The 26299-nt window shown below is 48.6% G+C and overlaps 1 protein-coding gene across 3 annotated transcripts in view; it reads right to left on the reverse strand.

Annotated features, from left to right (window-relative positions):
* Nucleotides 1-25452, reverse strand: part of LOC146785151 (uncharacterized) — a 129976-nt gene extending 104524 nt beyond the window's left edge. For 2 of the 3 annotated variants that reach the window (XR_014970540.1, XM_085633907.1), the window contains exon 1: nt 25334-25429. Coding sequence is in view for 2 of the 3 variants with exons in the window: in XM_085633907.1 (XP_085490033.1) it covers nt 25334-25382 (49 nt within the window). In the remaining variant the exon portion in view is untranslated. Of the gene's footprint in view, nt 1-25333 lie in introns of all 3 variants that reach the window. The other variant, XM_085633908.1, reaches the window with a different exon arrangement.
* Nucleotides 25453-26299: the final 847 nt, after the last annotated feature.

Genomic DNA, 26299 nt, shown 5'->3' on the forward strand with positions numbered 1-26299 from the left:
CCAGAACCTGTAATCATAGGTACCGACAATCCGGGCTTCGTCGCTCTCATGTCTGAGGCTTTGCAAAACACTCCCCGCCCCACTCTTCTTGCTTCTGAACCATGGGCCAGGGATACCCATTTTCGAACAGCCCAACTAAGTGACTCCTCCCTTAGTAATGCTTGGCACATCGCCCGTTCAGGTCAGGATCCTGTAGCAACTACGTATCCCACCTTCATTGAAAAAAATGGGTTGTTATATCGGCTGGCCAAGTCAGATGCAGTGCCCCAACTCCTGGTACCGGTTGCCTTTAGGGACCAGATTTTATTCTTTGCCCATGCACACTTACTGGCAGGACACTCAGGGGTGGAAAAAACCGGGCAGGCCATTTTGCAACACTTCTTTTGGCCAGGGATTTACGCACAAATACAACGATACTATCAAGAGTGTCAGATATGCCAACGTAGAAACCCCTATGTTCCACCTCCGGTACCTTTGAACCCGTTACCGATCATAGGCAACCCGTTTGATAGAATAGGCATGGACCTTATCGGTCCCTTACCTAAGTCGGCTAGGGGCCACCAGTATGCCCTGGTCTTAGTAGACTATGCCACTCGCTACCCCGAGGCTTTTCCACTCTGGGCGGCTACATCAACAGCCATCGCCCAAAAACTCGTTGAGGTGTTCGCTAGGATGGGTTTTCCTCGCGAAATCATTACTGACCAAGGAACGCCTTTTGTCTCCCGCTTAATGACACAGGTCTGTAAACAACTCCAAATAACTCACATAAAAACGTCTGTTTACCATCCTGTGAGAAGTTGGCCTGATGTATGATGTCACTAGTTCTAGTGTACACCTTATATCAGTCCAAATACCCTTATGGTGATTGGTTGTAAAGTCAACCTTATAGACCAGCTATCCTAGTGGTAGCATGGACAAGAGCAGTCTTAGGCTAAACTCTGAATGGCATGTGAAGCCAGCTGTGATACCATATATAATCCCTTGAATACCAAATGAAAGGACACCACAACAGATATATATATATAAAATAAAGTGTATTTATTCTAGTCAAACCCTCAGCACTCTTTATGAGATTAGAGGTAAGTACAACACAGTCTTATTTAAGCATACATTGTCACACAGGTAAGTAATACAGTTAGGCCCTAGGGGCCACGCAAACCATATACTAAGTAAGTGGTATAAGAACCACTGTCACGGAAATAGGGTAGGCCTAGGCCTAGGGAATCGCTGGGGCTACACTACACTAGCGTTAGTTAGGAAGTGGGAGGCCCACGGGATTCGTGTGCAGAGTGGAAACACTCACACGTAATGCGTAAAAGTCAATAGCAATAGTACAGTTTAGAAAACGGTAGATTTAGGACACTTCCGGAGTAGCTAGGAAGTTGAGACTTGAAAACTAGACACTAGGATAGTCACTATCCTGATGAGCACCGGAGTACCCAAGTTACCTAGCCCACAGGCTGCGGGTGCATAGGGGTGAAGATGCGTCGTTTTCGTCGTCGACTCCTATGGATGCCTGAAGAAAGATGCTGACAGGCAGTCAGTGAAGAGTGTCCGGTGGATCCCAAGGCTGGGATCAAGAAGAGAGGAGACCTGCAAGCAGAAGGGACAGAGTCAAGGTCACTAGCCAGTGACCACGTGGAACCAGGAAGGAACCAGGCGATGTCGTGAAGATTGCAGGTGAAGGTGAAGCTTGTCGCTGCAGCCAGGAGGACCAGGAAGCGTTGAGGACGACCAGGACCAGGAGGCGAGCTGTCCCACGAAGGCTCTTGCTGTCGGCGGCGTCGAAGTTGGACTAGGACTCACCAAGCCTTGGCAAGCGGAACCCACGAAGAACGAAGGACTTGCTTCTGGTGCAGACCAGGAAGGTCTGGGGTGCTTCTTCTTTGCAGAGAAGCGGGAGCCAGTCTGGAGGAGCCAAACCAGCGCAGAAGATTTCAGGGTGCGTCGTCACAAAGGCCACTAGCCAGCGGGCAAGCAACCGGACAGACGCGGCAAGCAGGAAAATGCTGAAGGGCCCCACGCAGGACTCGTGGAGTGTGGGGGGCTGATCTTCGGTGCAGATGGTGCTTGGGGTTGGGGCTTCTCAATCCCCGGTGCACAACTTCGAGGGTACCTCAGAAGCTGCGCTGTAAGTTACTAGCCACTTTTTCCAGGTAGCCGGTCCCACGTCGCTCGTCGCCTCCACGGATCTCAGCTCTGCTGTAGATGTGGATCAGGGTCGGAGAAGTCTGGAAGTCAAGGCTCTGGTCGGGCTCTGCAGTCGGTTCCTCGTAGAACGTGGGCAAAGCAAAGGGTAGTCTCTTGATGGTGCCTGTTTGCACAGGGTAGCCACTCCTTGGCTACAAGGGAGATTCTTCAGTCTTCTTCTTTCGTCGAATGTCGAAGGTCCAGAGTTTCTCTTCAGTTTTGCAGGTTCAGGATAATCTAAAGTCTTGAGGCCCAACTCCCACTCTTATACTAATCTGGGGGGCTGGGATACCTGCTAGGTCACGCCTTATGGGTGGGACCTGGGAGGGGGTGGTTACACCCACTTCCCTTTGTCCAGTTTCGCGCCAGAGCTGGGGCTGGAGTGCCCCAGCGCCGGTTTGAACTGGACTATGCAAGGAACACCTTGTGTGCCCCAGGCATGTCTCATTCCTTTCAGCCCACCCTGCCCCAATACACTAAAGGCTGTCTGGGGAGGTGCTAGCACCTCCCCAAGCAGGAAACCTATTGTCCAGGCCTCCCTGGCTGGGATCACTCCCAGCTGCAGGAGGTCAGACTTGTGTCGTGGCAGCAGCATCCGTTTTGTGATGCTGAGGCTTTGGTCAGAGGCTAACAGTTGAAGTATGATTTTAACATGTCTTTCCCTCTAGAAGGGGGGAATAATATTCTCATGTCCAGAAATGGCATGGGGGTATTATTCCACAGTGTTAGACACCTTACACGACATGTTTCGATAAAGCCAAACCATAGTTACCATAACCGTCTAAGATTATAAGGCACTTTAAGAGTATATGGTAGGCTATATCATAGAACAGCTATAAGGACAAGGTTCCGAAAGCTGCAGACAGGCTCAGCTCATGCTAGAGCACCATCTCACATGTTACCAAGCACTCTGCCTCCAGGATTGTTAAGGCCTGCCATAGGAGTGGCTGATAGGTACACATGTGTCTATATGTAGGTTAGGTATAGGAATACTACACCTAAGCAAGGGGTGATTACACGACCTTGCCCCAGCTGAGTGATCAGCCAGTTGTGTCAAAAATGGAAGGCCAGGCCAGGGGTGGCATAATACATGCTTCAGCCCCTGGTAGGCCTAGGGTACACCTATGCCCTGGGTACCTAGGGTACACTGTACAGGGGTCTATAAGGTGATCCTATCCAAATGGGTTATGCACCTAAAGTACATAGTATTAATTTAGAGAGAGAACAGCAGGGCTGTGGGTCTGATTAGCAGGCCCACAGCCACATCTAAGTCGAAAACCAGTAAAGCAAAAGCAAAAAGTGGGGGTGAACATAGAAAGCAGACCCTTCTCTCCTACACAACCCCCCCCCCCAAACTTAGGGACATTAAACTAACCTTGACCAGTTGAGTCTTCATGTTCTAAGTGGAAATATCTGGAGAGTCCATCTGCATTGGCATGGTCAGTCCCAGGTCTATGTTCCACTGTGAAGTCCATCCCCTGTAGGGAAATGGACCACCTAAGAAGTTTGGGATTTTCACCCTTCATCTGATTTAGCCACAAGAGGGGCTTATGGTCTGTCTGAATCTTGAAGTGAGTGCCAAACAAGTATGGCCTCAGCTTCTTCAGGGCCCAAACCACAGCAAAGGCCTCCCTCTCAATAGCTGACCAACGTTTCTCTCTAGGGGTCAGCCTTCTACTTATAAAAGCAATGGGCTGGTCTTGACCATCTACATTCAGTTGTGAAAGAACAGCTCCCACACCTAACTCAGAAGCATCTGTCTGGACAATGAACTCTTTGGAGTAGTCTGGACTTTTCAGAATAGGTGCACTGCACATGGCCTGCTTCAGGTCATCAAATGCTTTTTGACAGCTTACTGTCCACTGAACTTTCTTTGGCATCTTCTTGGAGGTCAAGTCATTAAGTGGTGTCACTATAGACCCATAGTTCTTAACAAACTTTCTGTAGTACCCAGTCAGGCCCAAGAAAGCTCTGACCTGAGTCTGGGTAGTTGGAGGAGCCCAGTCCTTTATGGTCTGGATCTTGCTCTCCAGTGGTTGAACCTGACCCCCACCAACTAGGTGGCCCAGGTATACAACCTTGCTCTGCCCTATCTGGCACTTAGTGGCCTTGATAGTGAGGCCTGCCTTTTGCAGGGCCTCTAAAACATTCCTCAGGTGGACCAGGTGATCCTCCCAGGTGGAGCTAAAGACAGCAATATCATCAAGATAAGCTGCACAATAATCATCCAACCCAGTAAGGACTTGATTCACCAACCTTTGGAAAGTGGCAGGTGCATTCTTCAAACCAAAGGGCATTACCACAAATTGATAATGTCCTCCTGGGGTCGAGAAAGCATTTTTGGCCTTTGCACTCTCAGCTAGTCTGATTTCCCAGTAGCCTGCTGTTAGGTCAAATGTGCTCAAAAACTTAGCAGCTGCCAGTCTGTCAATGAGCTCATCTGCCCTAGGTATTGGGTGGGCATCTGTCCTAGTGACAGCATTGAGACCTCTGTAATCCACGCAAAACCTCATCTCTCTCTTACCATCTTGGGTGTGGGGTTTTGGCACAAGAACTACAGGACTAGCCCAAGGGCTCTCTGAAGGTTCAATGACTCCCAGCTCCAACATCTTTTGTACCTCAACTTTTATGCAGTCCCTGACATGGTCAGGTTGCCTGTAGATTTTACTCTTCACAGGCAGACTGTCACCAGTGTCCACCTCATGGGTGCACCAGTTTGTCTGACTTGGGGTCAGAGAGAACATATGTCTGTAGGATTGCAGAACCTGTCTGCAGTCCTGTTGCTGATGGACAGTGAGGCTGTCAGAAAAGACCACACCATCAACTGAGCCATCATCAGGGTTCTGAGTCAACAGGTCTGGGAGAGGGTCACTCTCTTCCTCCTGCCCCTCATCTGTAGCCATGAGTAGCCCCATGTCTGCCCTGTCAACATATGCCTTCAATCTGTTGACATGAAGCACCCTGTGGGGGCTTCTGGGAGTCCCAAGGTCCACCAAGTAGGTGACTTCTCCCTTTTTCTCAACAATAGTGTGGGGTCCAGACCATTTGTCTTGGAGTGCTGCTGGGGCCACTGGCTCCAACACCCACACTTTCTGTCCTGGCTGGTAAACAGTCAGTACAGCCTTTTGGTCATGCCAAGCTTTTTGGAGTTCTTGGCTTGCCTCAAGGTTTTTAGAAGCCTTCTTCATATACTCGGCCATCCTGGAGCGGAGACCAAGTACATAATCCACTATGTCTAGTTTGGGTTGTCTGAGAGGTCTCTCCCATCCTTCCTTCACCAAACACAGGGGTCCTCTTACAGGATGCCCAAACAAAAGCTCAAAAGGGCTGTAGCCAACCCCCTTTTGTGGGACCTTTCTGTAAGCAAACAGAAGGCAGGGTAAAAGGATGTCCCATCTTCGCCTAAGCTTATCTGGTAATCCTTTTATCATTCCCTTTAGGGTCTTGTTGAATCTCTCAACAAGCCCATTGCACTGTGGGTGATAGGGTGTGGTGAACTTATAGTTAACACCACACTCCTTCCACATTGCAGTCAAGTATCCTGACATGAAGTTGGTACCTCTGTCAGAAATGACCTCCTTTGGAAAGCCCACTCTGGAGAATACTCCAAGCAGGGCCCTTGCCACAACAGGAGCTGTTGTGGTCCTCAGGGGAATTGCTTCTGGGTACCTGGTGGCATGGTCCACTATCACCAGTATGAATCTGTGCCCAGATGCTGTTTGTGGGTCCATTGGTCCTACAATATCTATGCCCACTCTTTCAAAGGGGACCCCCACCACAGGTAGTGGTATGAGGGGGGCCTTTGTGGTGCCACCTGATTTGCCACTGGCTTGGCAGGTGACACAGGAGCGACAAAACTCCTTAGTATCTTCTGACATATGGGGCCAGTGAAAGTGAGGGACAAGCCTGTCCCAAGTCTTGTTCTGGCCTAAATGTCCTGCAAGGGGAATATCATGGGCCAAGGTTAGAAGGAAGCCTCTGAACTTCAGTGGTATGACCAACCTCCTGGATGCACCAGGCTTGGGGTCTCTAGCCTCTGAATACAGTAGCCCTTCATCCCAATACACTCTATGGGTACCTTGAGCATTCCCTGCAGCCTCAGCAGCAGCCAGCTGTCTGAGGGGTTCAAGAGAGGGGCAGTCTAATTGAGCCTGCCTCAGATCTGCCCTTGAAGGTCCCCCTGTCCCAAGAAACTCAACCTGATCAGGTTCAAGTTCTTCTAGGACAGTTCCTTCAGGGCTCTCGGAATCATCCTCCTGGGAGGGCTGATCCACCACCTGAGGCAGGGGGGAAGGCACAGCCTTAACCCTACTGCTCTTTCTCTTGGGTTGTGACTGGTCCATAGTTTCAGGATCCAGCACTTGTTCAGTGGTGCACTTTTTGGCCTGTGACCTGGTCACAGCAAGGACATGTGCATCTATCCCCAGCATTTCTGCATGGGTCTCATACTCCACTTCAGACCAAACTGAAGTTTCAAGATCATTGCCCAGTAAACACTCTACAGGAAGGTCTGAACTAACAACAACTTTCTTGAGGCCAGTTACCCCTCCCCAGGAGAAGTTAACAATAGCCACACTATGGGAGGTAGTGGCATTGCTAGCGTTGGTCACTAGGTAATTCTCACCTAGTATGATCTGTCCAGGGTCCACAAAAGCAGGTGTCACCATTGTGACACTAGCTCCAGTGTCCCTGTAGGCCTGAGCCATTCTCTGGTTGATAAAAGGTGTCTGTCTGTACTTGCCCAGGTTACTGGGGCCCACAGTAGAGGACAAAGCTAAGTCCCCATCACAGATCAGAACAGCCTGAGTAGGTACTCTGACTAGGCCAGAATCCTCCTCAGTCCCCAGGGTTAACCCTACTACACCCTTTTGCTGGGAATCACCACTTACAGCTGAACTAGGGGGTACAGTTGCCTTAGGGGCAATGGTGGCTGTGGGCTTATCCTTTTTGGTGCACTCACTAAACCAATGTGAGTTGGACTTACAATAGTTGCACCATGGTTTCTTTTGGCCATCTTTCTTTTTATCCTTTTTGGGACCACCCTCCCCCTGAGCCTTTTGGGGGCCTGGTGAAGACTTCTGGTCTTTTTGTTTCTGCTCATTACCCTTCTGGTCTGCCTTTTTCTGATCACCGCCCTGGTTCTGGTTTTTCTGCTTAACTCTAGTCCTGACCCATCTATCTGCCTTCTTTCCCAATTCTTGGGGAGAAGTCAGATCAGAATCAATCAGGTGTTGATGCAATAGCTGGTTTTGACAGTTGTTAAGTATTTGCTCTCTCATGATCAAATTATACAATCCTGTATAGTCCTTAACCTTACTTCCCATTAGCCAGCCTTCCAGAGCCTTAGTGGCACAATCTACAAAGTCAGTCCAGTCCTGAGTCTGTGTCTTCTGGGTATCCCTGAACAACAACCTGTATTGTTCAGTGGTTAGGCCAAACCCATCAATCAGAGCACTCTTCAGGACAGTGTAATTATCTGCATCCTCATCACTAACTGTGAGGAGCTTGTCTCTGCCTTTCTCAGAGAAGGAGAGCCACAAGATAGCTGCCCACTGACTTTGGGGTACCTGCTGTACTTTGCAAGCTCTCTCCAAAGCAGTTATCCATTTGTGGATGTCATCCCCACACTTGTAGGGAGGGACAATCTTGCTCAGGTTTCTATTATCATAGTGCCTGTCTCTATCCTTAGGGATATTGCTGCCACCAGTGGGTTCTGACCCACTCAACTTTTGTTCTCTAGCCAGAGCAAGCTTCTCTTTGGCAAGGGCAAGTTCTTCCCTCTGAATCCCCAGATTAGCTTCCCTCATTCTGGCTTCATGCTCCTTTCTCTCAGGGGAAGTCATTCCCCTGTGAGAGGAAGCATTAGAGATGTTAGAGACATGGGAGTGGATGGATTCCCTTGAAGGGGATCTGTCCCTCCTGCTTCTCTGTGTAAGCCTACTTGGGGGTCTGTAAGGGGGGACCCCATGCAAACTTCCATGTAAGCTTAGGTTAGCCTGGCTAAGTCTTCCTACTTGGCCCTGGCTGTCTACCTCTTCATCTGAAGTCTCCTCTGACTCCTCTGTGGTGGGTAGACCCTCCTCTGTACCTAGGGTACCTGCCTGAGATGCCCTAATAATGTCATACTCCTCTAGGAGTTGTCTTAACTGAAGGAGGGTAGGGTTTGCACCCTGTTTTATTCCTCTGGAGGTACACAAGTGTCTCATCTCCTGGAATGTTAAGGTATCATATCTAGAGGGGTTCTTTTGCAGACCTGATCCTCCTGAGGGAGCATCTACTTGATCTCCTCTCAGAGACATGATCTAGTGAGGGTGTGGTGTGTGCACCTACCTACACTAGTTGTATCTACTAAACCTCTCTAGTAGTTGTAGTCAGGGTGTGTTACTCCCTTCAACCTATAACTACAAAGTCCAGTAGGACTTAAGTATTATAATCTATGTTATATGTACCTAGACAATATCTGTGTGATCTTTCAATTTAGTATCTCAAGATTACAATGGTATTACAACAGCAAGCTCAGATCCCAACCGCTGCTCACCAATGTGAGAAGTTGGCCTGATGTATGATGTCACTAGTTCTAGTGTACACCTTATATCAGTCCAAATACCCTTATGGTGATTGGTTGTAAAGTCAACCTTATAGACCAGCTATCCCAGTGGTAGCATGGACAAGAGCAGTCTTAGGCTAAACTCTGAATGGCATGTGAAGCCAGCTGTGATACCATATATAATCCCTTGAATACCAAATGAAAGGACACCACAACAGATATATATATAAAATAAAGTGTATTTATTCTAGTCAAACCCTCAGCACTCTTTATGAGATTAGAGGTAAGTACAACACAGTCTTATTTAAGCATACATTAAGTCACACAGGTAAGTAATACAGTTAGGCCCTAGGGGCCACGCAAACCATATACTAAGTAAGTGGTATAAGAACCACTGTCACGGAAATAGAGTAGGCCTAGGCCTAGGGAATCGCTGGGGCTACACTACACTAGCGTTAGTTAGGAAGTGGGAGGCCCACGGGATTCGTGTGCAGAGTGGAAACACTCACGCGTAATGCGTAAAAGTCAATAGCAATAGTACAGTTTAGAAAACGGTAGATTTAGGACACTTCCGGAGTAGCTAGGAAGTTGAGACTTGAAAACTAGACACTAGGATAGTCACTATCCTGATGAGCACCGGAGTACCCAAGTTACCTAGCCCACAGGCTGCGGGTGCATAGGGGTGAAGATGCGTCGTTTTCGTCGTCGACTCCTATGGATGCCTGAAGAAAGATGCTGACAGGCAGTCAGTGAAGAGTGTCCGGTGGATCCCAAGGCTGGGATCAAGAAGAGAGGAGACCTGCAAGCAGAAGGGACAGAGTCAAGGTCACTAGCCAGTGACCACGTGGAACCAGGAAGGAACCAGGCGATGTCGTGAAGATTGCAGGTGAAGGTGAAGCTTGTCGCTGCAGCCAGGAGGACCAGGAAGTGTCGAGGACGACCAGGACCAGGAGGCGAGCTGTCCCACGAAGGCTCTTGCTGTCGGCGGCGTCGAAGTTGGACTAGGACTCACCAAGCCTTGGCAAGCGGAACCCACGAAGAACGAAGGACTTGCTTCTGGTGCAGACCAGGAAGGTCTGGGGTGCTTCTTCTTTGCAGAGAAGCGGGAGCCAGTCTGGAGGAGCCAAACCAGCGCAGAAGATTTCAGGGTGCGTCGTCACAAAGGCCACTAGCCAGCGGGCAAGCAACCGGACAGACGCGGCAAGCAGGAAAATGCTGAAGGGCCCCACGCAGGACTCGTGGAGTGTGGGGGGCTGATCTTCGGTGCAGATGGTGCTTGGGGTTGGGGCTTCTCAATCCCCGGTGCACAACTTCGAGGGTACCTCAGAAGCTGCGCTGTAAGTTACTAGCCACTTTTTCCAGGTAGCCGGTCCCACGTCGCTCGTCGCCTCCACGGATCTCAGCTCTGCTGTAGATGTGGATCAGGGTCGGAGAAGTCTGGAAGTCAAGGCTCTGGTCGGGCTCTGCAGTCGGTTCCTCGTAGAACGTGGGCAAAGCAAAGGGTAGTCTCTTGATGGTGCCTGTTTGCACAGGGTAGCCACTCCTTGGCTACAAGGGAGATTCTTCAGTCTTCTTCTTTCGTCGAATGTCGAAGGTCCAGAGTTTCTCTTCAGTTTTGCAGGTTCAGGATAATCTAAAGTCTTGAGGCCCAACTCCCACTCTTATACTAATCTGGGGGGCTGGGATACCTGCTAGGTCACGCCTTATGGGTGGGACCTGGGAGGGGGTGGTTACACCCACTTCCCTTTGTCCAGTTTCGCGCCAGAGCTGGGGCTGGAGTGCCCCAGCGCCGGTTTGAACTGGACTATGCAAGGAACACCTTGTGTGCCCCAGGCATGTCTCATTCCTTTCAGCCCACCCTGCCCCAATACACTAAAGGCTGTCTGGGGAGGTGCTAGCACCTCCCCAAGCAGGAAACCTATTGTCCAGGCCTCCCTGGCTGGGATCACTCCCAGCTGCAGGAGGTCAGACTTGTGTCGTGGCAGCAGCATCCGTTTTGTGATGCTGAGGCTTTGGTCAGAGGCTAACAGTTGAAGTATGATTTTAACATGTCTTTCCCTCTAGAAGGGGGGAATAATATTCTCATGTCCAGAAATGGCATGGGGGTATTATTCCACAGTGTTAGACACCTTACACGACATGTTTCGATAAAGCCAAACCATAGTTACCATAACCGTCTAAGATTATAAGGCACTTTAAGAGTATATGGTAGGCTATATCATAGAACAGCTATAAGGACAAGGTTCCGAAAGCTGCAGACAGGCTCAGCTCATGCTAGAGCACCATCTCACATGTTACCAAGCACTCTGCCTCCAGGATTGTTAAGGCCTGCCATAGGAGTGGCTGATAGGTACACATGTGTCTATATGTAGGTTAGGTATAGGAATACTACACCTAAGCAAGGGGTGATTACACGACCTTGCCCCAGCTGAGTGATCAGCCAGTTGTGTCAAAAATGGAAGGCCAGGCCAGGGGTGGCATAATACATGCTGCAGCCCCTGGTAGGCCTAGGGTACACCTATGCCCTGGGTACCTAGGGTACACTGTACAGGGGTCTATAAGGTGATCCTATCCAAATGGGTTATGCACCTAAAGTACATAGTATTAATTTAGAGAGAGAACAGCAGGGCTGTGGGTCTGATTAGCAGGCCCACAGCCACATCTAAGTCGAAAACCAGTAAAGCAAAAGCAAAGAGTGGGGGTGAACATAGAAAGCAGACCCTACTCTCCTACACATCCCCAGACGGATGGTTTGGTCGAAAGGTATAATGGTAGCTTAAAACTCACCCTGAAGAAGCTCCTCTCTGGGGATGGTAAAAATTGGGACCAACTATTACCATTGGCTCTTTTTGTCCTTAGGAGCCAAAAACAAGCCAGCTTAGGCACATCTCCTTTCCAGTTGTTGTTTGGCAGAACCCCAAGAACCCTATTGGAAATAACAAAAGAAAGCTGGGAAAAGGAAGGGGTACAAGAAGCAGAAGCCTTGCTAGATTACACCCGACAGCTCCAAACCCGGTTACACAAACTGAGGACTATGGCACATGAGCACCTAGCCATAGCCCAGACAAAACAAAAAACGTTTTATGACAGAGGCAAGAAGTGGAGAGAGATGGATGTTGGGGAGTGGGCCTTGGTTCTGCTACCCTCGTCAACACATAAAATGAGGAAAGAATGGAAGGGCCCTTTTAAAATTGTTAGGAAAATCAGTAAAACCACATACATCTTACAAGTCCAAGGTAACAAAACACAAATGTGCCATATAAACTTGTTGAAAAAATGGCTGGGAACACCTCCTCAAGCGGTCAATTCTCTTACCTTAGCCGAACATACCGTGTACGACACCCCTATCGACTCTGACCTATCCCTGGACCAACGGGAAGAAATACTAGCCCTTCTCCTTCAGTATGCAGACGTCTTTTCTGATCAGCCAGGGAAAACCAACATAGCAATGCACTCCATCCCTACGTCTCCGGGGACGGTGGTCAAACAAAAACCCTACCGTGTCCCCGAAGCTAGGAGGCAGGCCTTCCAAGAAGAGGTGAATCAAATGTTACGCTCTGGTGTGATAGTACCCTCCCGCAGCAACTGGTGTTCTCCAGTTGTCCTCGTCCCCAAACCGGACGGCAGTATTCGATTTTGTATCGACTTCAGAGCAGTGAATAGGGTGTCCAAACAAGATGCATACCCCCTTCCTAGGGTAGACGAATTGCTAGAACGCCTTGGGGAGGCTCGTTATATCACCACTATAGACCTCACCAAGGGGTATTGGCAGATTCCCCTTAACCCTGCGGATCAAGAGAAAACCGCTTTCTCTACCCCCTCTGGCCATTATCAGTTCACAGTCCTACCATTTGGACTGCACGGTGCTCCGGCAACGTTTCGAAGAGCCATGGATACGGTATTGTCGTCCCATACTCTCTATTCTTCTGCGTACTTAGACGATATTGTCGTCTACAGTAAAACGTGGAAGGACCATATAACACATCTGAAAAACATACTCAGCAGTTTAAGAACAACAGGCTTTCACATAAATGCTAAAAAGACTAGAGTAGCCTTCAGAAAGGTGAAGTATCTAGGATACGTCTTGGGAAATGGTAGGATAGAACCACAGCTCGAAAAAGTCAAGGCTATCCTTGAAGTTCCCTATCCCAAGACCAAAAGAGACCTACAAGCTTTTCTGGGCCTAGTGGGCTATTATAGGAGGTTTATTGCTCAATTTGCTGACTTGGCTGGCCCTCTTACAGACCTTTTAAAGAAAACTCAGTCGTCACCTAGACTACCTGCTCCTACTCCCAGAGAGACTCGTGCATTTGAGGCCTTGAAAACCATCCTCACCACTGCACCCGTGTTGATCTCCCCTGATTTCTCGAAACCCTTTATCCTGCAGACGGATGCCTCAGGGGTGGGTATTGGGGCGGTCCTATCCCAGGAGGATTCAGAGGGATCGGAAAGGCCGATACTCTTCATCAGTCGTAAACTGTTCCCCAGGGAAGTGGCTTACTCCACTATCGAAAAAGAGTGCTTGGCAGTTCGTTGGGGAGTGGACAAACTCAGGTATTACCTGGAGGGACGACCATTTATTTTGTATACGGACCATGCCCCGTTAACATGGCTACAAAGGAACCGGGGTCACAATGATCGCATTCTTCGATGGTTCTTGGCTCTGCAACCCTTTCAGATCGAGGTTCGGCATCGGAAGAGACTGGAGCAGGGGAATGCGGATTATTTGTCTCGATTCCCCTTTTCCCCCGATCGGGGAAATCTCGGGGGAGGGATGTGTCAGGGGGTCCCTGCCTGCCACGAGCCGGGGGAGGACTTTCATTCCTGTTCGTTTCCGCCCCGCTTGCAGGACAGCCGTGGTCCCTTTAAGAAGGACAGGCCATTCCCGGAGGAGGAGACGCCGCCTCTGACATCACCGGCCGTCCTCCAATCAGATGTCCTGTTGCCATTGAAAGAACGACGTCAGGACGAACACGGGGCGACACAGCCCCGAGAGGAGAAGCCGGACGAAGCAGTTGCAACAGTGTTCGTGAACCAGGAAACGAAGGTATTCGGAGCAGAGCCGTCGGAGCAGGCGAGGAGAGACGATCCGGAGACGTTGGCGTCCCAGGAGACGAAAAAGCCAGGAGGCCAACGAGACCACGCTCCGCCCCGCCACACTTCTGGAGAAGTGTGGCACCACAAGGTACGAGCCCGATTAAGGGGACTCGTTTTCTCACAGGGAGGGAAGCGGTAGGGGTGGGTGACGGTAGTCAAAGGGCGCTTGGGTGGGCTTTTCCCATTGTCAAAAGAGCACACCTCCCCTGCACAACCATATTGTTGCACGGTTACGGTTCCCTGGTGATCCCGTCACTTCCCCTCCCCCTCCTTTCACCATCGGGAATCCCGACATTGGATATAACCCCGGGTTTTGTTTTCTTTCTATCCGAGAGACACCTCTGGGCCCTTGTCAGCCTCAAGCCAGAAGAGTACCGAGCTGTGACCAAGAACGACCAGACAGGACTATTGAGAGATTCGAGTACTCCGTCTTCCTCCTAGACTGTTGCATTGGTGGTCTGATTCTTTCCTTAAATTGAAACACCGTTCAATAAAAGTCTTACCTTACTACTGTATCCTGGTCCTTACGTTCCGGGGAAGGGTGTCCCCTCAACCCCCTCTTACACTCCCCCTTTTAGGTCTCGGCTAGACAGCGCTTGTGCTGCCTCTTTGAAACATGTTGTTTATTCTATGTGGGCTTCAGCCCGCTCATAGGCTTCCCATTTGCTGACTCCATCGTCACTCTCATAATCTTTCTCCCCATTTGTCCATGGCATGCATGCGTTTTTCCTCTTTCTGTGTTTACCCCTCCCCGAGAGCAGGGATCAAGTACTATATCAATACACTAGTCATCATTTTAGCATGTGTTTTGCAAACTACTTTCTTCTTTGTCCAAGAGCAGTTCACAGAAGTGCTTGTGTTATGCACCGAGCTCCTCTGTAAATTGGCCTGTAAATCTTGCTCTTATCTCCTTACATTTGCTGTGGGATCAAAGATAGAGATCAGATGTCAGAGCCTTTTTTCTTTGTCTGACTTCAAAGTGAGTAGATTTGTTTTGTTCCTGTCCCGGTGTTGCTCTTGTCTTTTATCATAGCAACCCCACACAGTTGGCACATTGAAGCTTGCCTGAGAGACGTGTCCTGAGGCCTGGAGGCTATGCAGGTGGTAAGCAGTGCTGCATGTGAATCAAACTCTGGCTGCCCTAGAGGGGAATCAAGAACGTACTCTGCTGCCCGCTCATTGTGCACACAGCAAGAGCCGTGGAAGGCTGTGCACTTTCGTCTATTTTATTGTTTTAATTCATGTGCATGCATTGTTAATGAGCAGCTACTTGTTTCCATGGCAACAATCCCGGCTGTTTGTTTAAACCCTGGAGTTCCTGCAGGAGCCGGCCCTTCTTGTCTGGTTATGTAATTGGCACAGACTGTTTTATTTGATTGTTGCTTTTGTATTTTGTGCTCGCCAAATAAAAACATTTAAATTAGCTTATTTGATTTTCAACATTTGCATTTAACGGGTAGATTAATTTAAATCGTACTTGACTATTTGTTTAAGATCCATGCACTGAGGTGATTCACTAATTTCTCTCTGTTGGTCTCTGACTGGATCGCCCTTCTTCCTCCATGCTGGACCCCTTTGCTTTGGTCTTTGCTCACCCTCCCTCTCCCCTTCCTGTGCCTGCTTTGTCTGCTCTCAAGTTTTGTGCTCTCATACCCCTCAGCCGTCTTGCATAAGAACATCAAATTTGAGCTTTTTGTTGCTAGTTTTATTTTATTCAGTTTACTATTTCCCCTTGCACACTGCCTGCTGCTTCCAGCCTCCTACTGTTCTCACCCACTAATCTGCTGCACCCCGTGATCCTTTATTCATTTATTTAGGAGAGCATGGCAGCATTTGCCAACGGCTGCTCAACTGTATAAAAAGCGTTTCATCCTACCTGGAATTTGTGAGAAGCTGGCCTGGCATATGATTTACACTTATGTAAGTGGACCACTTGCACCATTCCAGACAACCCTTATGGGGATTTAAGAGGTCTTAGACAACCGCAGAAAGCTCTCTAAGTGGTAGCTGTGGAGAGTAGCCTTCAGGCTTAGTCCTGAAGGAGTGTAAAGCAGCTTGTTTTACCAGAATGCAATCTTATAGTATAATTAAGTGAAAAATAACCACACAAGGTATTTATACGAATATGTATTTCTTATATAATACTCTCTAACACATACAAATATCTCCTACCTGGTGATATGCACAATGCACACAATACTTTGCAAAGAAACACAGTAAATAGCACATAATACACAGTGGACCGGGGGTGGGCGACCAAACCGTATACTAAGAATGTGGTATAAGAACGACGACTCTGACAATGTTGAGTGGACATAGAAGCTCTGGGGACCTAAGGAACCACCCAAGGTGAGTGACTAGGAACCCCACGGAGAGCGTGTCAGTGTGGGAACACGACTGCTTGCTCGGTACAAGTCTGCGTGTAAGTCATGGTGGGATTTTTAAAGATTAAGGACCCTTACAATGGACCCTGAAGAAACCCCATGGAAGACAGAAGGTTGGAGAGGCACCCCACCCTTAGATACCCTGGTACTCACGTTACCTACACCAGAGAAGCCGGGTTCATAGGTGTGAAGTGGTATCGGAAACCGCAGTCGAATCCAATGGAGGTCTTCAGGAAAGTGCCGCTGCTGGAAGAGGGGAAAGTGTCCGGTGGAATCCGAAGGTGGATTCTGGATGAGATGTACCTGCAAACAGAGGCGACAGAGTCTATGTCACTCAGGAGGGACCAGGAGACTTGGAAGACAAATGCCCTCCAATGTCGGGTGTTGCAGGAGAGTTGACGAGGACCTTGACTCTGCAGCTGTGAGGACCAGGCGATGCTGAGGAAGACCAGAAGCCATGCAGGAGCTGTCTTATGAAGGATGTCGAGTGCTGAGGGGTCAGTGTCCGGTGGAAGCACGAACATGCCTTGGCAAATGCAAACAACGCAGGAGCTGAAGAAGGAGCAAAGTCCCCAGCAAGGTCAAGGGGACTCACCACAAGCAGGGGACTTAGGGCAGACAGACCCCGAGCAATCAGAGGAGCCCAAGGAAAACAAAGGTGACCCTCAAATTGACCCACAGTCGCTCACCAAAAGATGCAGGCCACGATGCACACGATGTGGTGTGGCTGAAGATTCTGGTCACAGGAGATGTTCGAGGTTTGGGCTACTTGGAGCCAGAAGATCTTCTTGGAAGGAAGTCAACAAGGCTTTGCAACTGTAAGTTGACACGGTGCACAGGGGTTCGCTTATTGCAACCTCCAATAGGGATACTGGCTTCAAACTGGGTGAGAGGGCAGGGCAGGCCTCGGGAGCTGTGGAAAACCACAACCTGTGTTGCAGAACCTTTCAGAGTCGGGAGGAGCATAGGATCAGCAGATTGGTCGACTTAGTTGCGGTGCCTGCGAATGCAGGGGAATGACTCCTTCACTAAAAGGGAGATACCTTCAGATGTCTTTGATGCCCACAGGCCTTGGAAAGTTCCTGTATCCTGTAGCAGACTGGAAGGGAGACAGAGTCGAGCCCAAGCAAATTCCAGCAAAGTCCAGAGCGCCCAGACATTAGAAGAGAGGTGGTGTCTGATCTGAATCTTATCCCATGACGAATTTAGGGACCCACTCACAGGTAAGCCCTTAAGTACCCTAAGGAAAGGGTTGGGATGATTTAGGAGACCCTCCCAGGGGAGGGTCTGGACAGGGGGGAGGTCTTTTGTCCTGTTTCACGCCAGAGTGGGAGCCAACGGCTCCCAGGGCTGGTTTGAACTGGACTAAGCATGGATACACCAAATGTGCCCCACATGCAGACTGAGTGGTGCTGGCAAGCACACCCACCATGCCCCAATACGCTACATCTTGTCTGGGAGGTGGTCACACCTCCCTGTGACAGGATGCCTATTGTTCTGCCTTCTCCTGCACACGCTTGGCTCAGCGGCAGGAGGGCAGAATCTTGACTCTGGTCAGCAGCAACCATTTTGTGCTGTCCGAGTCTGGAAGACTGGTACTGGGGACATGGAGAGCCTAACGGAGGGCTCTTCCAGTGCTTTGAATCATACCTCCCACACAGGTTACGGTGTGGGGGTAAGATTCCAACATGTTTGATACAAAAGATAAATGGATTCGTTGCAGCCAGTTTTGAGATGGTCATCGTGTAATTATGCGGTGCCCCTTTATATGGTATATGGCTGCTTCACTGACAACCTGGGAGAATGGACTCCGTAGGCTATAGAGGTGTCCTGCTCATGCAGTGGCACCCTCTCACTTAGAACCAAGCACCTTGCCTTCAAGATTCTAAAGGCCTGCTATAGGGGTGACTTATAGGTTTTAAGTGCAGTGACCCTAAATATAGGAAACCTATATCTCAAGTAAGTGGTTCTAGCACCACCTTACACAGGCTGCAATGGCAGGCCTGTAGTTCCATTTTGAATGGGCTCCCATGGGTGGTATAATGCATGCTTCAGCCCATGGGGGACCTCTGGGGTATCTATCTCCTGGGTACCTTAGTACCATATACCAGGGACTTATAAGGGTACCCTAGTATCCAATCTGGGATGTACCTAAGTAACGAACATAACAATTTAGGGAGAAAGCAGATAGACTTGGGTCCTGACCAGTCAATAACAGCTTGGCTCCAGGCAAAAAGTAGGGGTAACCATAGAAGCAGATCCTACTTTCCTACAGAATTTGATTTCTTTTTTTTTTACCAATCCATGTTGGATTGACAAATTAAAAACAATTGTCAACCGTGTCATTTCCAAGGCATGCGCTTGTATTGTGATGCATGTGTGCACATATGAAACCCAGAAAGATTTGCTAGGACTCATGCCCACTCTCCTTATTCCGTGGGTTTCTGACACCCCTATATCTCAAAAATATCTCGGTGGGTTAAGCGTTTGCATCTGTGATCTGGGAGCCTCCTGGAAAGAACAGGTTCTGAACCTAGAACAATGTGTCAAGCTTCCACCGTTCACCCCCTCCACCTTCTCACTTCACATGATCGCTCAGTGGATAAAAATGCCCCTCTGCGGAGGTTGTAACCTGGAGTCCGCTAGGAATTTCATCCTTCTCATGTGGATGAAATATCACCAGTACCAAACACCACTGATTTTCTAGTAGATATCCCTTCATGGTATCCAGACAGCACTCCAGCCCAGAATAGTCCTCTGATGAGGTGCACCTGGACGGCGTCCCTCCACCCCTGCACTACTTAGAGGGTATTGTAGCACCCAGAAGCCCCCTTAGAAGATGCAGATTGTGCAGCACGGTATGGCAATGTGCCCGATCATAATGTGCGCATCTTTGATGGCGATGGTACAGGTCTGAACAAGAAGTTAGCGCCGTACAGTACACTGGCAAAGATGTGCACTGCACGTGCAACCCAATGCAGGACAGGCACTTATTCAATGAGATTACTTTGGATTGGCAAACAGATGCTCACTCCCCACCCCCAGCCCATGATTAAATGGAACGCGCCCGTTTCAATAAACAAAACAACTTTTAATGCAATGTACAATATTTTAAACATATATTTATATATTGGTGTACTGTGTGTACATTGTAGGAAGCTGGGTTTCTGTTTCCAGTAACCCTCACCCACTTTTTGCCATATTTCGGATGCACTTTGACTTGATGTGCCCTGGACCCCTGCCAATCAGGTTCCCAGGGCCTGTGTTCTTTCCCAAAACTGTACCTTTGTATTTCCAATTAGCACCTCTCAGGCCACCCGTAAGTCCCTTGTAAAAGGTATCATGGGTACCAAAGGCATTGTGACCGGGTAAGCCTCTAGGGCTGCAGCACATATTGTGCCACCCTTAGAGGTCCTGTACCGTAAAACACACACTGCCATTGCAGGCTGCGTGTTTTGGTGCAGAGAAAAGTGAAGAGTCGACATGGCACACATACCTGTGTGCCATGTCTGCAACCCACTGCCCATGGGATAAGTAAGACACCCCTCTAGCTGGGTGCACTATACCACTGGTGAGGGTACAGTTGCATGAGCACTGTATCCCTACAGTGTCTAAGTCCATTCTTTGACATTGTGAGTGCAGTAAAGCCATAAAGATTATATGGTCTGGGAGGTTGTCATTACGAACCCCACAGCACCATAATGGCTTTACTGAATTCTGGGAAGTTTGGTATCAAACTTCTCAGCACAACAAACCCACACTGATGCCAGTGTGGGATTGTTAGAAATTGGAGTCTCTAGTTGGCATAGGTGGTATCTTTGTCCAAATAGGGACCCTTGCTTCCAGTCAGCATAAGGGGGGACACACTCCTAAAATAACCCCTGCTCACCCCCTTGGTAGCTTGGCACATGCAGACTGGCTAATCTTGGTAAAGCATTTATGAACACATACAGTCATACAGTTGAAACACTACAAATGGACACCACACCAGTTTAGAGAAATAAGTAATCTTTAGCTACACCAAAACAAGACCAAACGACAAAAATCCACAATACAGTATTACAAATATTACTTTAATGGTAGAAATAGTTCAGTTCAATGCAAGTTGTAAATGCAACAGTTTTCTCACAAAGTACCTTAGATGCGTCATGCAAAACAAACAAAATGGCCACAAGGAAGGTGATGTGTTGATTCCTTACTGCAGCGCAGGGGAGGTGATGCGTCAGTTCCTTACCGGAGAGGAGGTGATGCGTCGGTTTCTTACTGCGTGGGGAGGTGATGCATCCCCCAACCATGCGACAGTCTTGGCACCTCAATGCGATGCATCGATCCGGTACAATGCGTGGTTTCATGCAGCCGCACAGCAGGCTTGCGTCAGGATCGGTGCGGTGATCTCGGACTTCGGAGATCATTGCACCCGCTGCGTCATGCAGCGATTTCTTGAGCCCCGGCAGGTGCTGCGACGGTTTCTTCAGCGATGCATCAGAAACCGGTGCAGATGCGACATGCTTCTTCTAAGTTGCGGCGATTTTCTAGCTCCCAGCGACAAACAGTCTCCAGAGGTTCTAAACAGCAGCAGGCACCTCTTTGCAGGTTGGAATTCCCAGCAAGGAAATTCAGGGGAGCTGGTGATGAAGTCTTTGTGTCCCTGAAACTTCAGAATAGGAGGCAAGCTCAGTTTAAAGCCCTTGGAGATATTTTCTTGAAGCCGGTGACAAAGCAAACAACAAAGTCCTTTTTCTCCAACCCCAGACAGCAAACAGCACAGGGGCAGTATTCCTCCTCAACTTATCCGGCTCTTCTCCTTGGCAAAGGTTCCTCTTGATTTTCCAGAAGTGATCTAAAAGTCTGGGGTATGGGCCCCTCTTTTTATACACAAAAATCCTTTGTTCTCTGAAGGCAGAGAGTGTTTTTGCCCAGCCAAAACCAGTTCTGTCCTCACTGGTGCAGCTTGCTGGCAGGAGGTGGCGACAACATTGTTTAAGGCAGACCAGGCCCATTCAGGTGAAAGGAAATCTCCTCCCCCTACTCGAAAGCAGCCCAGGTCTATTCAGCCCAGCCCTGACTCATCAGACTTTTGGAGCCGCTGCCCCTCTCAAGCCTCTGTCATCCACAAGCCAGACGTGCAATACACAAACCTAACAGAGGCACACTGGATGGTTAGGCAAGAAAAGACCTACTTTCTAAAAGTGGTATTTTCAAACACAGAATGTAAAAAATATCACCCTTACGAGTTCAGGCATACTAAACTTGATTTTTCCACCTGGTTCCTAGGGCCAGTTATGTTTATAAGATGTTATAAACAAACTCCCCATTCTGTCCTATGGGAACAGGTAGCCTTGCAATAGTGAAAAACTAAATTGGCAGTATTTCACTATCAGGACATGCCACACACATCAGGGCATGTCCTACCTTTCACATACAATGCACCCTTCCCACAGGGATACCTTGGGCCTACCTTAGGGGTGACTAATATGTAGAAAAGGGAAGGTTTAGGGACTGGCAAGTGTGTGCACTTGCCAAGTCGACATGGCAGTCCCAAACTGCAAACGGGCTCTGCAATGGCAGGCCAGAGTTACATTTTACAGGCTATTTTTGTGGGTGGCACAATCAGTGCTGCAGCCCACTAGCAGCATTTTATTTACAGGCCCTGGGCACACACAGTGCACTATACTAGGGTCTGACAAGTAAATCAAATATGCCAATCATGAAATCACTAATACATAACAGCACTTTACAAAGGGAGCACTTGGGCACTGAACAGCAGTGACAAAGTGCCCAAAGCATCTAGACCAGAAAAACATACAGCAAAAACACAGGAGGCAAAGGCAAAAAATGCTGGGGAGACCCACGCCAATGTTACCAGGTCTAACAGGGATTTATTATAACATGCACTCTGCGGACATCTCAGACATGCCCCCTGAAAAACGACCTGCCTCTGGTGGGTTCCCTGACTGGCATACACCAGCCTTCCACCACGATATATGTTTATGGACCCTGGGATGGGAGCCTTTGCTCCGTGGACCCAGAAACAAAGCCTTTCCTGGGCAGAGGTATTCACAACCCCCTCCCCCCAGGTCAGTAAGAGATATCTATGGCAGGGGAGCTTCAAAGGCCTTGCTGCCTTTGTAACATGACCCCCAGCCTCTCCTGATATCAGGAGCAGACCCCCTTCCTGTCTCACCCCCTTTTTGGTGGGAAGACAGGCGGAAAAAAATAGAGTAGCCCAGAAGATGTGCCCACCTCAGGTGGGGGAGGCAAGGTGAAGCCCACTCTTCAGTGCCTGCCATCTTGCAGATGGCAGGCACTCTCCAATCAGGATTAGGGATTGTGCCCACTTCCCCACATGGGGTGAGCACACCAAGAGTGTAGTCACCCTAAGGTCAGTAGCCCATTGGCTATTGACCTCAAAACCCCTAAAATGACCCCTAAATACAGTATTTAGATGGCAGCCCTGAACGAAGAAGACAGATTCCCGCAACCTATGAGGAAGAAGGACGAAAGAAGACACCCAGCAGAGGAGACTGCAGAGAAGAACTGGCTTGGCCCCAGCCCTACTGGCATGTCTGCAGTTTCCAGAGATCCTGCTCCAAATGTCACCTTGCCTTGTAGACAGCGACTTCCAGAAACCCTGGGAGGACTGACTGCCTTCAACAAAGACCGGATGTCCAGTGAACAGCAGCTCTGCTCAAAAGAATCACCAAAGCAAGACTCTGAGCCTGCTGAAGACAAGAAACCTGATGCCTGGAACCACCACTGCACCCGACACCTATGGCCAGAGTCTGAGTGGCCTACCGATCCCAGCAAGGTCCCCCAGTGCTCCAGAGTCAGAGTCCACTGTGGGTTGACCCCTTCCAGGACTCCTCAACGTCACCTGCAGCCTCTACACGGAGTGACCCAGTAAGGTGAAATCCAACCTCAAAAGGCACCCGTGCATCCGGCCGCCCTGCGCCCTGGAGAAGAAGACCTGCGATGCACCCACGTCTCTGAGCCCTTTAATTTACCTGCCCAGTTGTTGGTTCGTCCTGGAATACTTCCTGGACCGAGCCAGCAGTCAAAATCCCAAACTGGCAAAGCCCATTGAAAACAACAGGGCACCCGACACCAAATCACCCCACTGCACCTGGCCGCCCCTCTGCTGCTGTGAGTGCACCTTGTGTGCTAACTTGAACCCCCCCCCCCCCCCTTTTCCCTGAGCTTAAGTCCAGGAGCTTTGCTCCCTCAACCTTGTGGCCTGCTCGTGAGCAGCCACCAACCGGAGGCCTCCTATCCCCCATTGGGTAACATTGGGCCTCAGCACTCTGCACATGGCCCCCCTAGTGCAGCTGAGGATGCTCTTGGAGTGCATCCTTAATTCTGGGGGAACCCTTTTTCTAACCCCAGAAAACCAACTCCCTAAACCAAGTACTTACCTGTAAACAGATAACTTCATTACCTCCCATAGATTTGCATTGCTTGTTTTTCTGTGGAAAATGTTTTAAGTGTGGAAACTGGTACTTACAAAAACTGATCTACTTGCCTTTTATTTGGGAAGTGTCCCAGTGTGATATGTAGGCATATCACATGGAGTAGAAAAAGTAACTTAAAAAATGATCTGAAAAGTAACCTAAAAAGTGATTTCAATGGTAACTGAAAGGTAATTTCAATTGTTGATGAACAAGTGACTTACCTGTAACCAATCCAATTGCATTCAACCGCATTTATTCTTGCAAAGTAATATTACACATACCTGCACTAGGCCTGGCTTGGTTCTAGAAATAAAATACAACTAAATAATATTTTTTTATACAAACAAATTGGTCTGAGTTCAGTCTTTGAGCGTGTGACATCATTTCTTGCCTGAGCGTGTACAATGAATGCTTAACACTACCCTCTTTTAAGGTGAGACTGCTCGCCCACACTACCTCAAAGAGAGAGTAAAGTATTGTCTAATTTTACCTCTGCCTACCTTTGGGGATCCTCTGGACTCTGTGCACACTATACTTTACTTTTGTATAGTATATACAGAGCCAGCTTCCTACATACGTTCGTGCTCTACTGCTGGGGATACTTGTAACTTTCTTAAGGCTGGTGACTTGTCAGAATATTGAAGTAAGTACAGAGACTGTGTGTGTGTGTGTGTGTGTAGATATATATATACACGCACAACCCACACACTCTCTCTATTACCTATAAGTAGAGTAGCGTCACATTTATGTTTCAGAGCCATAGTGGAGCATGAATCGCGAACGGCATAGCACTGCTGAACCAAAGTGTTGAAAGTTCCAAATAAGCAGTGACGTGCGTGTGACGTTACACAGTGTGCTGCGCCTACATTTCCTGTGGTGGATCAAAGCAAGCAGTAATTTACTTTTATTTTATCCGGAGGGGTCGGAAGGTTACAAAGTGCTTCACAGTCCACATTACTGCCTCAGAGTGCGTGTCTATCGTCGGGATGCGCATATGTATACCTAGAGTAACCACAAGTCATCACCGATATATTTTTTTTTAAAAAGAAAATCTTCCTTTCCGATCTTAGTCTCTCTGACGCATCCTGAAACTTTTTGACTACTATGAACCCTCAGACATCCTTCTCAACCTTCCCCCTCCTGTGTGCCCATGCCACCCAACTAACAAGCACACACAAGCACTACTTGCAAATACAACGTATTACTTCCCCTTTCAAATCCATTCCATCAGTGTCTCCCTATTCTAAACACACAAGAAATCAAGAGCACGAATCTAACAACTAATGCGCAAAGAAAAGAAAAAAAGGATTGCTTCTCAATTTTTATCCTCTAATCTTGGTTTCTGGAGCAGTGTGCTACTCAGGCAAAGCGCTTCAATGCCTGGTCAGAGGTAGTAAGCGCTATATAAATACAGTTTACAATTACAAAATGTTATCAAGCCTCCGAGCTCCTACGAAAAGACTCCATCGTCATGTTATTGTGTTTTTTTTCTTTTGGGCTGATGCTGCACAGCATTACTAAAATGCATTGACAAAGTCAATCGGTTTCCAAAAGCGAGGTCTATTCGCATTTCCAATGCTTGTTTTCCTATGAGGCTGGTATTCGCTGATTAAGTGCGCATTTCACTCAGAGCTATAACAACATTATTTCCTGAACACAGCACTTACTGCCCACAGCCAGGGAGGCGACGATGATGGAAGCCAGGAGAGTCCTCATGCTGTCGGTCGCCTGTGATGCTCCACGCTGAGGACAGGGCGATGCGACAGTTGTCGAGCAGCAGCGTCTTAGCGCTTCTTAGCTCCCTGAGAGGATCATGTGTCTGCGGATAACGTGCTTACAGCATCCTCCAGCTAATGCCACAGCCACTGCGCGCCCAAGGGCACTGAGTGAACTGAACGCCGATGTGGTCAGGCGAGGGCTGCACTCGGGTGAACGCTTCACGCGACGGAGATGGGTGACCAGCCCAAGCTGCACCCCCGAGACAGACTCTTAGGCGCGCATTGAGGTCTCTATCTAGGCGTTGTGTCTTGCAGAATGAACGCGAAAAACCAAACATGTCCAAAACAGAGTCCTGTGTTTTTTTTCTTTCAGAGATTATGTTCTGTGCAAATAAGAAAAGCAGTCCTTGCAGGAAGGTATATGTTCATATGGGATGACATCACCGCCGAATTGTTATCTTTAAGTGTTAGTTCAACAATAGCAACCGTATCGAACTCACCAGTTTACTAACGTGACTTTCCATCGATACTCAGCCTAAAGGGAATTCACATTGTTAATTCCTTCTCCCCATTTCTTTCTGCCGCCCACTTCCATACTTTCCTTCCCACTTGTGGTATACTTCTTCATTCCTTTATCCATCTCTTTTTGCTCCCCCCCCCCTCACCAGTCATCCCCTCTCTCTCTGTCTCTCGTACAAGTAAATGTTTTTTGCTCCACAAGTTATACAGATAATCCCAAAATTAATACAATGACAAATAACCAACGGAGAGAAAATTAAGACTGGTACTTAATCAAGCTCCAATCTTCCCACACACACGGATAAAGTTGGCTAACGAATTGACTTTACATTTAGAACGTAAAATATACGGCAGCCATTTCTGAAGGTTTATTTTTTCTGTCAGTTACCCAGAAAA

The sequence above is a fragment of the Triturus cristatus genome, chromosome 11, assembly GCF_964204655.1.
Source record: "Triturus cristatus chromosome 11, aTriCri1.1, whole genome shotgun sequence".
NCBI classification, from domain to species: Eukaryota; Metazoa; Chordata; class Amphibia; order Caudata; family Salamandridae; genus Triturus; species Triturus cristatus.